This window comes from Diabrotica undecimpunctata, chromosome 7, assembly GCF_040954645.1.
Source record: "Diabrotica undecimpunctata isolate CICGRU chromosome 7, icDiaUnde3, whole genome shotgun sequence".
In the NCBI taxonomy this organism is placed as follows: Eukaryota; Metazoa; Arthropoda; class Insecta; order Coleoptera; family Chrysomelidae; genus Diabrotica; species Diabrotica undecimpunctata.
Genome location: NC_092809.1, coordinates 102,061,358 through 102,077,985, shown reverse-complemented (window position 1 = coordinate 102,077,985; position 16,628 = coordinate 102,061,358). Strand labels below are relative to the sequence as shown.

The 16,628-nt window shown below is 34.8% G+C and overlaps 1 protein-coding gene across 2 annotated transcripts in view; it reads left to right on the top strand.

Annotated features, from left to right (window-relative positions):
* LOC140445657 (uncharacterized) overlaps positions 1-14,505 on the top strand; it is a 104,799-nt gene extending 90,294 nt beyond the window's left edge. For both annotated transcript variants that reach the window (XM_072537895.1, XM_072537894.1), the window contains exons 5-7: positions 3,451-3,654; positions 11,249-11,442; positions 14,266-14,505. In XM_072537895.1, the coding sequence (XP_072393996.1) occupies positions 3,451-3,654; positions 11,249-11,442; positions 14,266-14,455 (588 nt within the window). In that variant the 3' untranslated portion in view covers positions 14,456-14,505. The remainder of the gene's footprint in view (positions 1-3,450; positions 3,655-11,248; positions 11,443-14,265) is intronic.
* Positions 14,506-16,628: the final 2,123 nt, after the last annotated feature.

The window sequence follows — 16,628 nt, the reverse complement described above, 5'->3', positions numbered from 1 at the left end:
CTCCCAAATCTTTCTGTGGGACTTACCTTTCTAGAGGACTACGTACTATGATCGTTGGCATGTAAAATTTTGTTATTCTTTTGTTTTCTGTTCTGTTCGTTTCTTTTATATTTTTATACATACAAGATTCATTCATTTCAAGTTCTCTTTGGACCATCCACAGACTTCTATTTGGTTCTATTAAATAACCTATATCTATATAGAAGTCGACAGTGTGAGTGGCGCACCCAGGGGGGGTTTTGGGGGTTAAACCCCCCCACCCCAGGGCCCAATTCCGTCACTGTTACTCACACATTTTAGGGACTCAAAATGGAGGTAGTGTCATCTCCGGTGTAATTACTAGTGTTGTCCAACTATTGCGCAATATGGTGTTATGTTGCGTAGTTGGCCGGTACGCTCTTATTGTGGCATTATCTTGAAGAGACAATGCCATTATGGTTTTATTAGGTGGTGGAAATAAAACACATTCTTTCTAAGAAGAAAAAAATTCAGCTTCAGAGTCTTAGAAAGAAACAGAGCCCTTCGAGCAAAGTGCTCTAGGGAGCTACCCTACACGGGTAAAACCATGAGTTAGACACTACTATCACAACTGACTCGCGATCCGAAAATGTCCCATATTTAAAGATAAATTAACTTTTATATGAAACCTTTTCATTTCTCAACCAATTAAATTTAATTATAAGTTCCAGAAGGAAGGGCGATGAACATCGAAGTGCGTGATTGGTGGCACTTGATGACATCCCCCCTGCTTTGGAGACTCTGAGGCTGATAAAAAAAGATGATTTTATTAAAAAACTTAAGAAAACAATTTTTTTTACAAATCACATATAGAAAAGAAAAAAAATGCATAAAATATATCAAATATAACATGAAATATATCAAAATGAATATGTCTATATTGTCAAATTACTTACAAGTCCTCTAACACACACTACACTCGCGTAGCGCGCACTTACACTGCACAAAAACACTCACAGGCGGTGGTCGGTGTTGTTGACAGCATCTGCAGGTCCATCCTCGACGACGTGCTCTCGTTCTACGGCAGCTTCGTCCTCTCTAGCTGTACGTTTCTCATCTGCATGTCGCCGGTGTGTCGTAGGCGAGTTTGCCTGGGCCTCCGTGGTGCTCTGGACCACATAATGGTAGGGCAGGCAGTGACTGGCTACTGCGGAGACATCTATTGCATCAGGTACTTAGCATCAAGTAGGCTGGCTCGTCGGAGATATGGCACATCGACGGTTTCAGGGCTGCAGAAGGTGGATATCGGCCTGTTAGTTTGGTGTACTAACATCCGATGCTTCTCCCCGCTGTTTTCTTGAGTGGTTTTGATGCAGGCATCGTGTTGGAACTGTTTGCGATTTTCGATCGCGGAGCATGAGAACTCTAACATCTCGGAGTCGTGGTAGAGTTCGTTGAAGGTTGGGCGCCATGTCGTCTCCGGTGTAATTAATTAACGTATGAAAAACTGATTGCAACTTGGTGCAAGTTTCCATGTTTATTAATTTGTCCAACTATTGCGCAATATGGTGTTATATTGCGTAGTTGGCCGGTACGCTCTTATTGTGGCATTATCTTGAAGAGACAATGCCATTATGGTTTTATTAGGTGGTGGAAATAAAACACATTCTTTCTAAGAAGAAAAAAATTCAGCTTCAGAGTCTTAGAAAGAAACAGAGCCCTTCGAGCAAAGTGCTCTAGGGAGCTACCCTACACGGGTAAAACCATGAGTTAGACACTACTATCACAACTGACTCGAGATCCGAAAATGTCCCATATTTAAAGATAAATTAACTTTTATATGAAACCTTTTCATTTCTCAACCAATTAAATTTAATTATAAGTCCCAGAAGGAAGGGCGATGAACATCGAAGTGCGTGATTGGTGGCACTTGATGACAGTAGCATCATAAAAAAAATTTCGGTGACCAACCAAACCCCCCCCCCCCGAGGCAAATTCTAGGTGCGCTACTGGAAGTCGAACTCCATATCGGTGTCCATATGATCGTTAAGATTACATACATCGTACATTCTCTGTATGGACAGTGGAAGTGTGACGTCACAACTGTCAATTACTTTCCAAACAAAAGTTGAAATGCCCAATCTCAAGACTTTTTAAATTCTATAAAGTTAACATTTTGCTTCCTCTGCTGCTTTTTTTTAAGTATAGTGTTTTTACGATAATACCATCATAATTCAGTGTTCTATTTCTATGAAATATAGTTTAAAAATTTAAATTAAAGACATTCTAACCTTACTTTATTAATACATGCATTTTATTGCTATTTTTATAAAACAACATGCTTTATTATTTACACAACCTTGTAAAATTGTTGTACTAACTATTAGAATACTTAGATATTGCAAAAAGCGGAAAGATTCTGTAATAAAAATTAAAAAATAACGAAAAATACAAATTATCCACACTAAACAAGGTTTGTTTGGAAAGTGAAACTGACAGATGTCAATAAAATCTACGTCATCACTTCCACGGTCCATTAAGACAGAGTTGGAGCTGGATAGAGGGCGCTATTTTCGGCGGAAAAAATAAGAGTGGCAAGAATTTGAAAATTACACTTGACTGTATGTAAGAAAATTTTTAAATATCTCGTGTACGTTAGCTTTCTTTATGATTTAGTGATATAGTATCATAGAATACTGAATTTTGCGACTTTTTTTATCAACTTAAAGGCAAGCAAATCGATTGTTTTATGTCAAAACAATTACAAAAAATGATACCTATCCCGCGAGTTTAATAGCGATATCATTATGATTTAAAAATCCACTCGTATAAGTAAAAAATGATTATTTTGCGGCCAGGAGATTGTCTTACTTAAAACCACTGACACAAAATTCCATATAAAATTGAAATTTCAAACAATATTTACATTTTTTGCCACCTTAATTGTGTATATCTAGCGGACAATACGCGCACTACACTTTAAAAATCGTCTTCCTTATTGTCCTCAAGTTCTAGCACAGAATAAATAATAGGTATATCATCATAAACAAATAATTTATCATCGTTTATCGACTGTTATTTTTATATTTGATTTTAGGTAAGTCGAACGTAGTTTTGTTTATTACAGTTTTAAAATGATGCCAGTGATCTTCAATATTGTGAAACTCTTGGTCTTCTTCAAATTAATTTTCCAAACTAGATGCAAGTGGTTGATGAAGCTATATAACTTAGAGAGTCGACATCGAACCACCTGCTATTAGGTTGTTGCTTTATAAATTTCTTGAGTCTTAGTTTCAAATCACTGACTAAGGGGATATGATCTAAAGGAACATCGCCACAGGATATGTTTTGACTACTTTTACAGAGTTTCAAAAATGCTCATTGATAGTAATGTAATCTAGTTGATTTTTTTCATCAAACCTTCAATTATATTTTAGGCGATTTAAACGTTGACAATATTAAACACATATTTAACTTTTTTGTTTGTTTTAGGGACAGTTAAATTCTTCAAAGGAAATGAAAAATGATCTCATTTTACAAAAAGAGCGATCGATCACAAAACTTCAAGCAGAAAAAAAGCAATTTGTATTGGAAATTGAAGAATACAAATCTGTAATTAAAAGTCTTCGGGAAGAATTAAAAGAAAAAGGAGCAGAGCTTGAAAAAAAAGCGACATTTAATAATTTGGATAAAAGTGTAAGTTTACAAAGATAGTTTAGGACATTTTTAGAACTAAATCATGTTTTATTCTACCAAACGCCTTCCTGTAATCGACAAAACAAATATGTACGTCGCAGTTGACATCTGCATCTCTGAATTAAAACGTTCACAGTGAAAAGAGCCATGACACTTTGTTCTTCACATTTTTTATATATTCTGCTATGTATCATTTTTAATGAGGTCTTAACTAAATTACTTATCAGGCTAATTATTCTGTAATCTTCACATGCTTTTGCATTTGGATTTTTTTGTTAATTGTGCTAATGCTTTTTAAATGCATTCATTTTTTTCGAATCCTAAGAAAACTAATAAATATTTTTAAAAAATTTAAACGCAGAATGAAAGATTGCATTATTACCGAGTGCCAAAAGTCCCTTAAAATAAAAAAAAATCTTTCGAGTGAGATATTTGAAATTAAAAATCACAATTAATTTTCTCTTCTTTTTCACCCCTGTAACTTACTAAAATAAACATTATAGAAGTTTTCAGGGACTTTCTGCCCTCGACAATAATGTAATCTTTCATTATGCGTTTAAATTTTTCAAAAATACTTATTAGTTTTTAGGATCCGAAAAAAATTAATGCATTTAAAACGCATTGGCCCATGCATTTACTGCAGCCATCAGAGAGGAAAATGCCACTGAACCTCTAAAAATCATACGAACAAGCTGAATTTTGCTGAGAATATTAATTTTGAGACTCCAAAAAAGATGAAAAAAGTTTATCACTTTTACCTCTGGGCTTCCCCCTAAAATCCCCCTCGTAGGGAGGTAAAAACGCAAAAAAATCGATTTACCAAGAATCTGTACACCGTAAAAAAATGTTTTACGTAAAAAATGTAGCTGAGATAATTTTACACAAAAATGTTTATTAGCACTTTTTGTGTAGTGTTACGATAAATATTATGACTCATAAAACTGTAAACATATAATCGAAGGGTCAAATTTTATTATAGGAAATTTCGACACCGCGGCGTAAAGCAGGTAGGTAGGTAATTAGCGGCGATGGACATTTGCACCCAAGCAGGACAAGCGGGTTTTCCCAATATTTATTGTCATGGCGGGGGGCGTGGCACTTGTGTACTTGTGACTAAATTATTTCAGTTGTAATTTATTTCTTGTTTGACGTTGACTTGTGCACGTATACGGATATTTAAAAAATGAGTTTGATAAAAAGTTCCAGTGGTCGAGATTTATTAGTGGTGGAGCATCATTCGTTCTCGAAACAGAAAGTGTTAAAAAGCGGCGAGATATCTTGGCGCTGCATCCAAAGAAACACTAAGTGTTCCGCAAAAGTGTTTACAATAGGCTGTGAGGACATCACCATCACAAGAAGTGATTTGGTACATAATCATGAAGCCGATCCAAAAAAGCTTGAAGTAAAGATGGTAACCAATGCATGTAAAAGAAAAGCCCAAGAGGACATATCGGAAAAGCCTGCCAAAATTACAAGAACTGCTGTTGCTGTATTTTCATGCAAGACAAATATTCGTTTGTTGTGTAAATTAAAAACTTTGTATATGGATGGTACATTTTCATACAGTACCAAATATTTTCTACAATTATTTACTATACATGTCTTGGAAAATGGACATTATGTTCCTTTAGCATATTGTTTGTTAAAGGACAAATTGTCAATGACATACAAAAATTTATTTTCTTTATTAAGGTCTAAGATTTTTGAAACATTTCAATTATCATTAGAGGCAACTGAAATATTTGTGGACTTTGAAAAAGCAATTCACTGTGCTTTATTGTATATGTGGCCCAATGCAAAAATTAGTGGATGCCGTTTTCACTTACACCAAAACTGGTTTAAAAAAATTCAATCTTTGGGTTTGGTACAAGAATATAAGGATACAAATTCAGAAATTGGAAAATGGTTAAGGCATACGTTTGGTTTAACTTATTTAAATCCAGCAGAAGTTGAAGAATGCTTTCTTTATGATTTAATATCATATATATCAACCTATAAACGCAACACTTCGATAGCGCTCTATTTCCACCACACATATGGTCTAATCAGAACCCGTCTATTGCGAGGACCACAAATGCCTGTGAATCCTTTCATTCGAGATTTAATTCTTCTTTTTATTCAACACCTCCTTCTATTTTTATTTTTATTGAAAAGTTAAAAGAATTTCAAGTAGACACTTATGTCAAAATAAATAGTTTACATATACCAGCAAAAATCAAAGATACTACTGTTAAGGCTAAATTGGCATTTTTGGAGAAAATGATGGATAAACTACGATCCCAACAAATACGTAGGTTAGATTTTATAAAAGCTGTATCTTATCATTCCTATAATAGCAAATAAATCATTGTATACAAGTATATTAACGGTAAAATGTACAAAAATTAGGTACTAGTTGTGTTATATTTAGATATTATTACAGTTATAAAGAAATAAATTGCACATTACTTTTATTAAAATAAATAAATTAATTAATTATGGTATTTTATTTATGTCGCAGCTATATTTATTTGGTGTCGAATATACCTGTAAGATAAAAACGGGAATTGGGGCTGGTGTCGAAAATTGCCATTAAATTTTAGTCGCTACCTGCTTAGTGTCGAAATTTCCTACGCCCCTGGTAAGTACGCCGCTCAGCTGAAAAATCTGTTTGCCTTCCATCCTTTTCGATGTGGGTCGCCGTCCGAATTCGAAGGAATTCTCGTTTAACGGTATTTTATATTTAAAGAGGGAATTTTGTTGAAAACAGTTAGTTCTAGTTCTAAATAAATATAGTAAAATAAATTAGTGAATATCGTAATAAAGACTTTAATAAACTTGTAAGTGTTATAAATGTACGGGTGATGGGTGATAGAACCTTCTACGAGCCCATGGGTCTCTCCGGTGGTCCTGGTTAAGAAGAAAGACGGAACGACGAGGTTCTGTGTGGATTACCGTTTGCTGAACAACGTTACCAAGAAAGATAGTTATCCTCTGCCTCAGATCGATGACACATTGGACACATTGGCTGGAAGTAAATTGTTTTCTACTTTGGATTTGAAGTCTGGATATTGGCAGGTAGAAATGGACCAAGTAGATAGAAGAGAAGACAGCCTTCACCACAGGATCTGGATTGTGGTAATTCAACGTTATGCCATTTGGACTCTGCAATGCTCCTGAGACATTTGAGAGGCTTATGGAAAATGTGTTGAGATGGTTATCTTGGAAAACATGTCTGGTTTATCTAAATGACATAATCGTCTTGGGGGAGACATTTGAAGATCATCTGAAGAATTTAGAAAATGTTTTTAATCGACAAAGCTGCCCAATTGATGTTAAACCCCAAGAAGTGCCAGCTATTTCAAGGTAAAGTTAATTATCTGGGTCATATAGTCAGTAAAGAAGGAGTGGCCGTGGATAAGCGAAAAATCGATTCCATTAAGGAATGGCCAGTACCAACGGACAAAGATCAAGTGAGAAGTTTTCTTGGACTATATACTTCCCACCGGAGGTTTATTAAGAAGTTTGCAGATATCGCTAAGCCATTAACGTGACTTACAGAGGAAGCAAGAGACTACCGCAAGGATACAGACTGCCAAAATGCTTTTGAGACCTTAAAAAAGCATTTAATCACAGCACCAATTTTAGGGTATCCACTGCCAGAACGAGAGTTCATCTTAGATACAGATGCAAGTAATGTGGGAATTGGAGGAGTGCTGTCTCAGATTCAAGGAGGACAGGAACGAGTCCTTGGATATTTTAGTAAAGTTATTTCAAAACCTGATCGGAATTATTGCGTCACGAGAAGAGAACTTCTAGCAGTAGTGAAATCAGTAGAGCACTTCTATCAATACCTCTATGGAAGGAAGTTTTTAATCCGAACCGACCATGCCGCCCTTAAGTGGTTGATGCAGTTTAAGAATCCAGAGGATCAGATAGCCAGATGGAACGAACGACTCCAAGAATACGATTTCAAGATTGAGCACCGGGCCGGAGTTAGCCACAGAAACGCTGATTCTCTTTCCAGGCTTTCCAAGGCCATGCCCAGCAGAGTGTTCCGACTGCAATAAAACGGAATCCAAGAAGCAGCAGTGCTAAGAACAACGATGGTCAATGACGACTGGACGCCTACTAAGATAAGGGAAGAACAAGAGAGAGATCCAGTTATACAAATAATTCGAAAATGGAAAGAGGAAAACCGTCGACCACCTTGGCAAGAAATATCAAACCTATGCTTAGTAGTTACGACATATTGGGCCGAGTGGGACTCATTTATCATGGAAGATAGCTTGCTCAAACGAGTACTGGAAAATGATGATGGGTCAGAGAAGAAAAGACAGTTGGTGATTCCAAAGAGCAGAAAAGTACTTCGTCAGTTACACGACAGTCCATCAGGAGGGCATTTCGGTGTAAAGAAAACCATTCAGCGAATTCGGGAACGGTTTTATTGGATGAACAGTTCCGACGACGTAAAGGACTGGTGTAAGAAATATACTATTTGTGCTACGAGTAACGGGCCTCACCGAAAAAGGAGAGCTCATATGAGACAATTTAATGTTGGAAGCCCGTTTGAAAGAATAGCTTTGGACATCGCTGGGCCATTTCCAGAAAGTGAAAATGGAGGCAAGTACATGTTGGTAGTAATGGATTACTTCACTAAGTGGGTCGAGATTTACGCACTTCCAGACCAGAAGGCTGCCACCGTTGCAGATAAGTTGATCTAAGAATATATCAGCCGATTTGGAGTGCCTTTGGAGATCCATAGTGACCAAGGAAGGAACTTCGAAAGCGATCTATTCCAAGGAATATGTGATAGACTAGTTATGAAGAAAACAAGAACTACAGCGTATCATCCGCAATCGGATGGTATGGTAGAACGGATGAATAGGACAGTTGGCAAGTATTTGACAAAGATGGTGTCCGATCATCAGCGAGACTGGGACCAATATCTTCCATTCTTCACAATGGCCTACAGATTTGCTGTTAACGAATCAACAGACCAGACACCAGCCAGAGTCCTATTCGGACGCGAGATGCGACTACCTTGTGATCTAGGGTGATCACAAGTGTGATCTGGCATCTTTCGAAGGTGACCACGACGTAGATGAAGAAGTGGAAGTAAACCAAGTCCAAGATGTGTCTGACCTCACGTTTGAGGAATTCATGGGGGCCTATGGAGGTACCGGTGCAGCAAGACATGGTGTTACCACTGAAGAAAAGCAAGATCTACACGCGCTTCCCGATGACTACTCGCTGGCCCTTACCATCCCGGCCAGTATGAAAGACGCACCAGGGTTAGCATCCGGCTTTCGAAGGAAGTTCGGTCGAGTTGCAGAACTTCAATGCCAAGTGCCAGCTCCCGAGAAAGTCTTGAAACTCCAAGATGCATCACGTTACCTTTTCTACCTGGTAACAAAAGACACTGCCCGTGACCAACCTACTTACCGAGATGTATGGGAAGCCTTACTTCAATTGAAAGAGCACGTACTAGAGTCCGACGTACAAAAGTTAGACATCTCAAAGTTAGAGTGCCGCCAATTAGATTGGAGGGTTATCCGAAGTATGGTGGAGGGTGGTCCCTTGTCATTTTTATACAACTGGCAGTTGTAAACGATGGTCCAGTTGCCGATACCAGCATACCGTTCCAGTTCCAGTCCCGACAAGGTTCCAGGAGGAACAATCTTTTAAGAGGGGGGCAATGTTACGATAAATATTATGACTCATAAAACTGTAAACATATTATTTCTAATTCTATTCTATTCTGGTAAGTTCGAAAAACCTCTCTGCCTTCCATCCTTTTCGATGTGGGTCGCCGTCCGAATTCGAAGGAATTCTCGATTACCGGTATTTTATATTTAAAGACGGAATTTTGTTGAAAACAGTTAGTTCTAGTTCTAGGTTTGAATATCGAGTTTAAATCGTAAGCCGGAAATAAATATTGTGAAATAAATTAGTGAATATCATAATAAAGACTTTAATAAACTTGTAAGTGTTATAAATGTAGAACATTTTATAATAAATAAAGATAATAAATTAGATTTAATAAAAATGACAGTCGATTTTGAATGTCAGTTATGCGCGCGAAATCATTGTTCAATAAAATTTGTATGAGCTCAACGGTAAAAATTAGATATTTCTTGATTCAAGTTTCCTATCGACAAAAATTAAGATGCGTTTTTAAGGTAAAGAGTTTAGTATGCAATTTTTGTGTTTTGCCGCAAATAAACTCAGATTTTATAAAGGTGTTAAATAAATAAACGTGGCGCGATTCTTCCAATTTTTATGATTCTCATGAGATCAATACAATCTATTCCTTCATTGACTGGCCACTATGAAGTTTCGATTACTAAAGCCTAACTTTCAAAACCTATAGCATGGAATTTTAGTTTTGAGTTTTGGCAACAAATGTGAGGCATTTGAAATATGCTTAAAAAACGATCTAAAACGTTTAAAACTTTTTTTTTCAAATACACTAGAACGTTTAAAACTTTTGCTATAATCTACACCCAAAATCGTCTTCTTGGAGGCATTTCCCATGACGTGCGATCGTTTGTAATTTAAAACATTAAATTCTGCGTTTTTTATTCATATTTGAAATGTCTCATATTGCTGCCAGAAATGTCATGTCATAGGTTTTAAACTTGATCTCTAAAAATGGAAATTTTACTACGACTGGCCAATGTAAGTGACCAATTCTATTGATCTCACGGGTATCGTAAAAAATGGTAAAAATCGCACCACGTTTATTTATTTAACACCTTTATAAAAACTGAGTTTATTCGCTGCAAAATACAAAAACTGCATACGAAAGCTGTACTCTTTACTTTTAAAACACATTTTGATTTTTGTTAGTAGGATACTTGGATCAAAAGATATCGAATTTTTACTGTCGAGCTGATGCAAATTTTATTGAACATTGATTTCGCGATTTTATTTCAGATTCAAAATCGACGGTTGCTTCAAGCGTTGTTTCTGAGAGAACGGTTCATTCTATACAAAAAGTGCTAATAAACAGTTTTGTTTAAAATTATCTCAGCTACATTTTTTATTTAAAACATTTTTTTCTGCGTCGTACAGATTCTTGGTAAATCGGTTTTTTGCGTTTTAACCCCCCACAGGGGGGGGGGTTAGGGGGAAGCCAGTGTGTAAAAGTGGTAAACTTTTTTGCATCTTTTTTGGGGTCCCAAAATAATATTCTCGGCAAAATTCAGGTTATTCTTATAAGTTTTAGGGGTCAACTCTCTGACGACTGTACTATAAGAGATGATATGACGTCTATGGATTCAAGTAACTCATTAGCATTTCTTACTGATATTATACACACCATTAACTCCTCCGCATGATTGTTGGCCTTCCTCCTAACAAAACTGAAGTAAAAGTAAAATTAAGATTAATGGAAGATAATAAAGGTTTCTGATAGATGTTGTTTTAGTGTTAAACCGCTTCTGATTCTGGTTCTCCAACTTCTATTATTCTCATTGGCCACACAGTTATTCACAGAGGCGAAAACAGTCAAATATCTTTGCACATTGCCCCATTACAACTTTCAACACATTTTACACAATTCTCAATTCTCTATTTTGGACTTCTTGTTTATATATTAATTATATTAAAGGAGGAATTGATTCAAGTGTCAGAACCAATGGATAGGTACAACAGTCTTTTGGAGCTAATTGAGACTGGAAATGAAAAACTCAAATGTGAAAGAGAAGCCCATATTAAAACTCAGGCTATGTTAAAAATAGAAAAACAAAAGGTAGTCAAAAGCGAATCAGCACTAGCTAGAATGGGATTGGAAAATTCTACAAGGTAACTTCAATATATATTTATGTATTAAGGATGTAAACGTAGGTATCTATTATAGAAAGTTAAATGCGTTTGTTCAGCCTTTTGATAGCAAAGTAAGTAATTTAAGACTTCTGTTATGGCTTAATCCAACATCAAAATAATTTTATGGTAGTAATTTTTAAATATACTTATCTAAATAAACTAAAATTTCTCCTCATAATTAGCTGTTAATATATCATAATTATACTCCTATAATGAATATAAATATTCTTTTTATTTTCTCGTCTACAGTGATGATTTTTTTCATTTATGGCTTTCCAATCCTTGACATATTTGTTGTACTCTTAGGTCTCTTTTTATGCGGATTATTTTTATGCGGTAAAGTTGTGCGATTTCGTCCAAAAATTTCTATTATTAACTATTATAATTAAATATTAACTATTCACATCCAGATGTCAGTAAAGTGAGCATTTGCAATTCGGGGATTCCCTTGTTACATGATGTCCCTATTATATCAATGCGAGTTTGGCATTGAAAGAACCTGTTATTGTTTTAAAATAATTTTTCTCTTAGCGGTGCTTCGTTTTATAATAGGTTGTTTAAAATTTTGCTGATTCCAAGTTGCAGTATAATAAGCAGCACGGTTTTCGGATTGAAACGTTTCAAGTGAGTGTCGTAAAGTTTTATTTTTCATTATAAGAAGTTTCTTTATTTGGCCCAATGAAAAAAAAAACATCAAAGACCATCAATTTCGTTGGAAAGGATAACTGCAATTTTAGATCGCTTGGGAAAAGAAGAAGGATCTACGACAATTGGAAAACATTTTAATAAGAGCAATTAAGAAGAATGAAGTTGAAATGTATTATTAGATGTATTAGGGATGTATTATTAGAACAAAAAGAGCCATCACAATTTGGATTATTATCAATATCAATTCAGAGAAGAATTCCTGTAAGTGGTTATCTAATTCAGGAAAAAGCTCTTCAGTTTTATGAGTTAATGAAACAGTCAGAGCCACCAACTTCCACTTCCGAAGCTGGTAAAGAATTTTCAGCTAGCAAAGGATGACTAACTGGGTTTATAAAAATAAATACACTTTATAATATCAAGATTACAGGAGAGAGTGCTACAGCAGATGAAGCAGCAAAAATATTTTCACAGGAGCTAGCGAAAATTATTGAATATGTTGACAATTGTGCCGATCAAGTATTTAACGCTATTTAAACGGGACTGTATTGGAAAAAAAATGTCTAACCGTACTTACATCGCAAAGGATGAAAAATTTCAAGTGGACATAAAGCAAGTAAAGATCGAATAACATTATTACTTTGTAGCAATGCATCAGGAGATCTAAATAAATAAATTTCTTAGACCACGTGCTTTATTGTTGTTCTTTGTGTTCTTTGTAACTATTGTTGTTCTTTGTGTTCTTTGTAACTGTAAAAGTCAAAGATTTAAAACAACTGCCAGTGTATTGGATGGGTAACAAGAAAGCCTTAGTGACAACAGCTATTTTTACAGAATGGTTCAATAATTGCTTCTTGCTAGAAGTAGAAGCCTATATGAAGGAAGAATCTCTCGATTTTAAAGTTTTATTAATTATTGACAATGCAGCAGGTCATCTACACTTACAACATTCAAATGTTCAAATAGTATTTCTTCCGCCCAATACAACAAGCTTTATTCAGCCATTATAGATCACGATATCCTTGATCTAGCTTTAGATGGCGTCGTGAGTCTAGAAGATGATAATATGGACGAAGAAAAACCAACCCAAATTAAGTCGAGAAGGTCATCAACTTTGCAGTAAATTAGAAAATCAATTTCTTATTAATGACTCCAATTCTGAACGAGCCTTTAAATTACAACGTGAGCTCCAGAACTGCATGTCAGATATCGTGAGCTACATAAAAAATTACCAGCATCACCATCGCAAAGTTTAATTACTAATTACATTGTCAGAAAAGGAAGAACTACTCAGAACGAGAGTGAAGTTTGTGAAAACCCATCGCCTTTACCGCAAATATCTATTGCAGAGAGAGACAGTTTCTTCTGACGATAAAGATGATTTTGAGCCACTTCGCAAACGGTGCAAACCATTATCAAATAGCGATGATGATTAAAAATGTAAATGTAAAACTATATGTACCTATTACTTTTCAATAAAATAAAATAAATTATGCTGTGAATACAAGTTTTTTTGAGTTTTTGTAAGAATTTCTTTCAGATATTCGAAGTAATTTATAATGCAGCCTATTTGTTTTAATTTCTGCAAACTTTTTTGTTTTTGTCTTGGTTTTATGTCATTTTAGAAGGCTATGGAACGTATCCCTACTTTTTCAAGGCAAGTAATGTCTTTTTTTATGCGACTTTTTATATGCGCTTTTCTGTGAAACGTATCCACCGCATAAAACAAGACTTTACTGTATTTTTTTTGCTCTTTGGTCTTTATTGACCCTGCTGTAGTAATAAACATATTGTTCTATTATTTTGTAACCTTGACCCTTTTTCTTTGTTTCAGTAAGTACCGTCATGTCTATTTTCTATTGTTTTGGTTCCGTAAAAGTTTCTTGGTATTTATTGTTTATACCCTGTACATTCAACATCCTATATTTACTGTCCGTTTTCGTTGCTGAGTTCGTTTCCGTACGGTATCCAAGATTTTTATTGAGATTGTTGGATATTTTTGTTTTCCAAGTGCCGGTGAGCCATCCCGACGACCTAACCTTCAACCGGGCTTGGGACCGGCTACGGCAGAGTAACAGAGCTTGTTCAATAAAAACTACTACCATATAAATTAATTATAATGTAAATAAATCATGTTTTAATCATAAATTTTTATAGACAGAGTTATGGTTCAATCAGTTCCGTAAGATCTTTGGATCCCACCTTAAAAGATCAGTTGGAATTAGCAGAAGAGAAAATAAAAGCCTTACAAACTAGATTAGAAATTGAACAAATGGAAAGAAAAGAGGATTTAAAGCAATTTGGGCAAATTATTAAGACATATGAAACTCCGACAACTAACACGTGAACATGACTTATAGTATGTAAAATGTGGATTAATAAGTAAATAAAAAATTATTATTGTATGCTGAGTTGTTTCTACACATCATTATTAAAATAAATTTTTCCAAATTTTTACACAATTCAATTTACACAATTTAAATATATTCAACTGTTATATCAACATTTATTTTATTAATAACATTAAATAATAATAACATTATATCAGAAAATTATTTACGATTTATCAATTGAAGAAAATGTTTACGAACTATTTCAGCAAATGCTTCATTGTTGAACTGTTGTTCTCTTTGTAACTGTTGTTCTCTTTCATAAAGTCACAAAGGAAATGAATAACATTTATTTACTGTCAAATATGAATAGTAAGCCATAAATTTTCTTTGAAAGATATATTAAGCTACATAAAAAAAAACTAACCTTTTGCTCCTTAAGCCACCTGATAACGTATTAACAAAGCATACGTTTTTTACTTCTGACAGACTCGTCAAAGTCAGACTAAATATTAAATTAATAATAAAATGTAACATCGCAACTTTCATTATACACTCTTCTTCTTCCTTCTTGTATGTAGGCTTTAGAGCCTGTTTCTTCTTCAATATTAGCCTCTTATATTGTTTAAATTATCGCAACATCTTTTTCTTGGTCTGCCAATACTTCTTCGTCTATTTGGTGACTTATCTCGTGATATTCGTTCTATCCTATCCTCTGTCATTCTACTAATGTCTTCTATATTGCAGAAGAGCTTTTTATGTTTTCGCTTCTCTTCGACCCTAATATTCGTCGAAGTACTTTCATCTCTGTTGTTTCTAGTAGTCGTCTGTTTTAGATGTGTCAGGTCTTGTCTCCGCCGTGTATCTTAATACAGGTCCAATTGCTGCTTTCTAGATCTTGTTTTTGTGTCTTGTCTTAGGTGTTTTTAGGTCTTTAGGTGTTTGTTCTTACAGATTGTGTCATTAAGAGATCCCGCCGCTTTACTTGCTTTTAAGCTTTGTTGTCGTATTTTCTTCTTCAACATATCCGTAACTAGTTATAATATATATATATATATATATATATATATATATATATATATATATATATATATATATATATATATATATATATATATATATATATATATATATATATATATATATATATATATATATATATTCCCAGATATCTAAAACTTGCTTCCTGCTTTATTATTTTCCCATCAATTTCGATTTTACATCGTAGTGGGTATTTAGATGTTGTCATACATTTGGTTTTTTTCTGCTGATCATATTGTATTTCTTGGCTGTTGTATTGAAGATGTGTGTTAATCTTTGGAGCTCGTCTTCTGTCTAGGCGATTAATGCGGCGTCGTCTGCATAACATAATATTTGCATTTCTTTGTTCCCCATTTTGTAACCATGACATTTACGTACTGCTGCTTGTATTATTTCGTCCATTAATATATTAAAGAGAAGTGAGCTTAACGAGTCACCCTGTCTGACTCCGCTTTGTACTGGTATACATTGTGTTAGTTTTCCATTTATCTTTGCCTGTATTCGATTATGGAAGTAGATGTTTTTGATGGTTTATATAATATTGATTGGTATGTTTCTTTTACATAGTAGGTGTAAGACGTCTTCGACTTGGATGCGATCGAAATCCTTTGTCAGGTCTATAAAACATAGATATGCCGGTTTATTGTACTCGATGGCCTTTTATGTGATTTGTCTTACACAAATACGGCTTCTACGCAGAATCTTCCGGATCTGAATCCTAGTTGTTTATCTGATAAAGTTGTTAGTTTATTGATTTTGTTGGTTAGCACTTTTGTGGTAAGCTTAAGTGCGGTGTTCAGTAGATTTATAACTCTATAATTGTTGGGGTCATCTTTATCTCCTTTCTTGAACATTGTTATCATTATGCTGTTTCTCCATGAGTCTGGTATCTTGCAGTGCAATATTAGTTTTTATATAAGTTTTGTCATCTCTAGGGTTATACTTTCTCCTCCGTGTTTTAGAAGCTCGTTGGTTATTCCATCTGGTCCTGGTGAGTTTCTATTTTTGAGTGAATTTATGGCTATTTCTACTTCCTGAATACTGATTTCTATTTCGTGTCTTAATTCAGGTACGTTATTGTGTTGATTATTCTCCTTTCCTTTAAACAGTTCCGCCAGATGTCTTTCCCATTCATTTGCTGGTATGTTA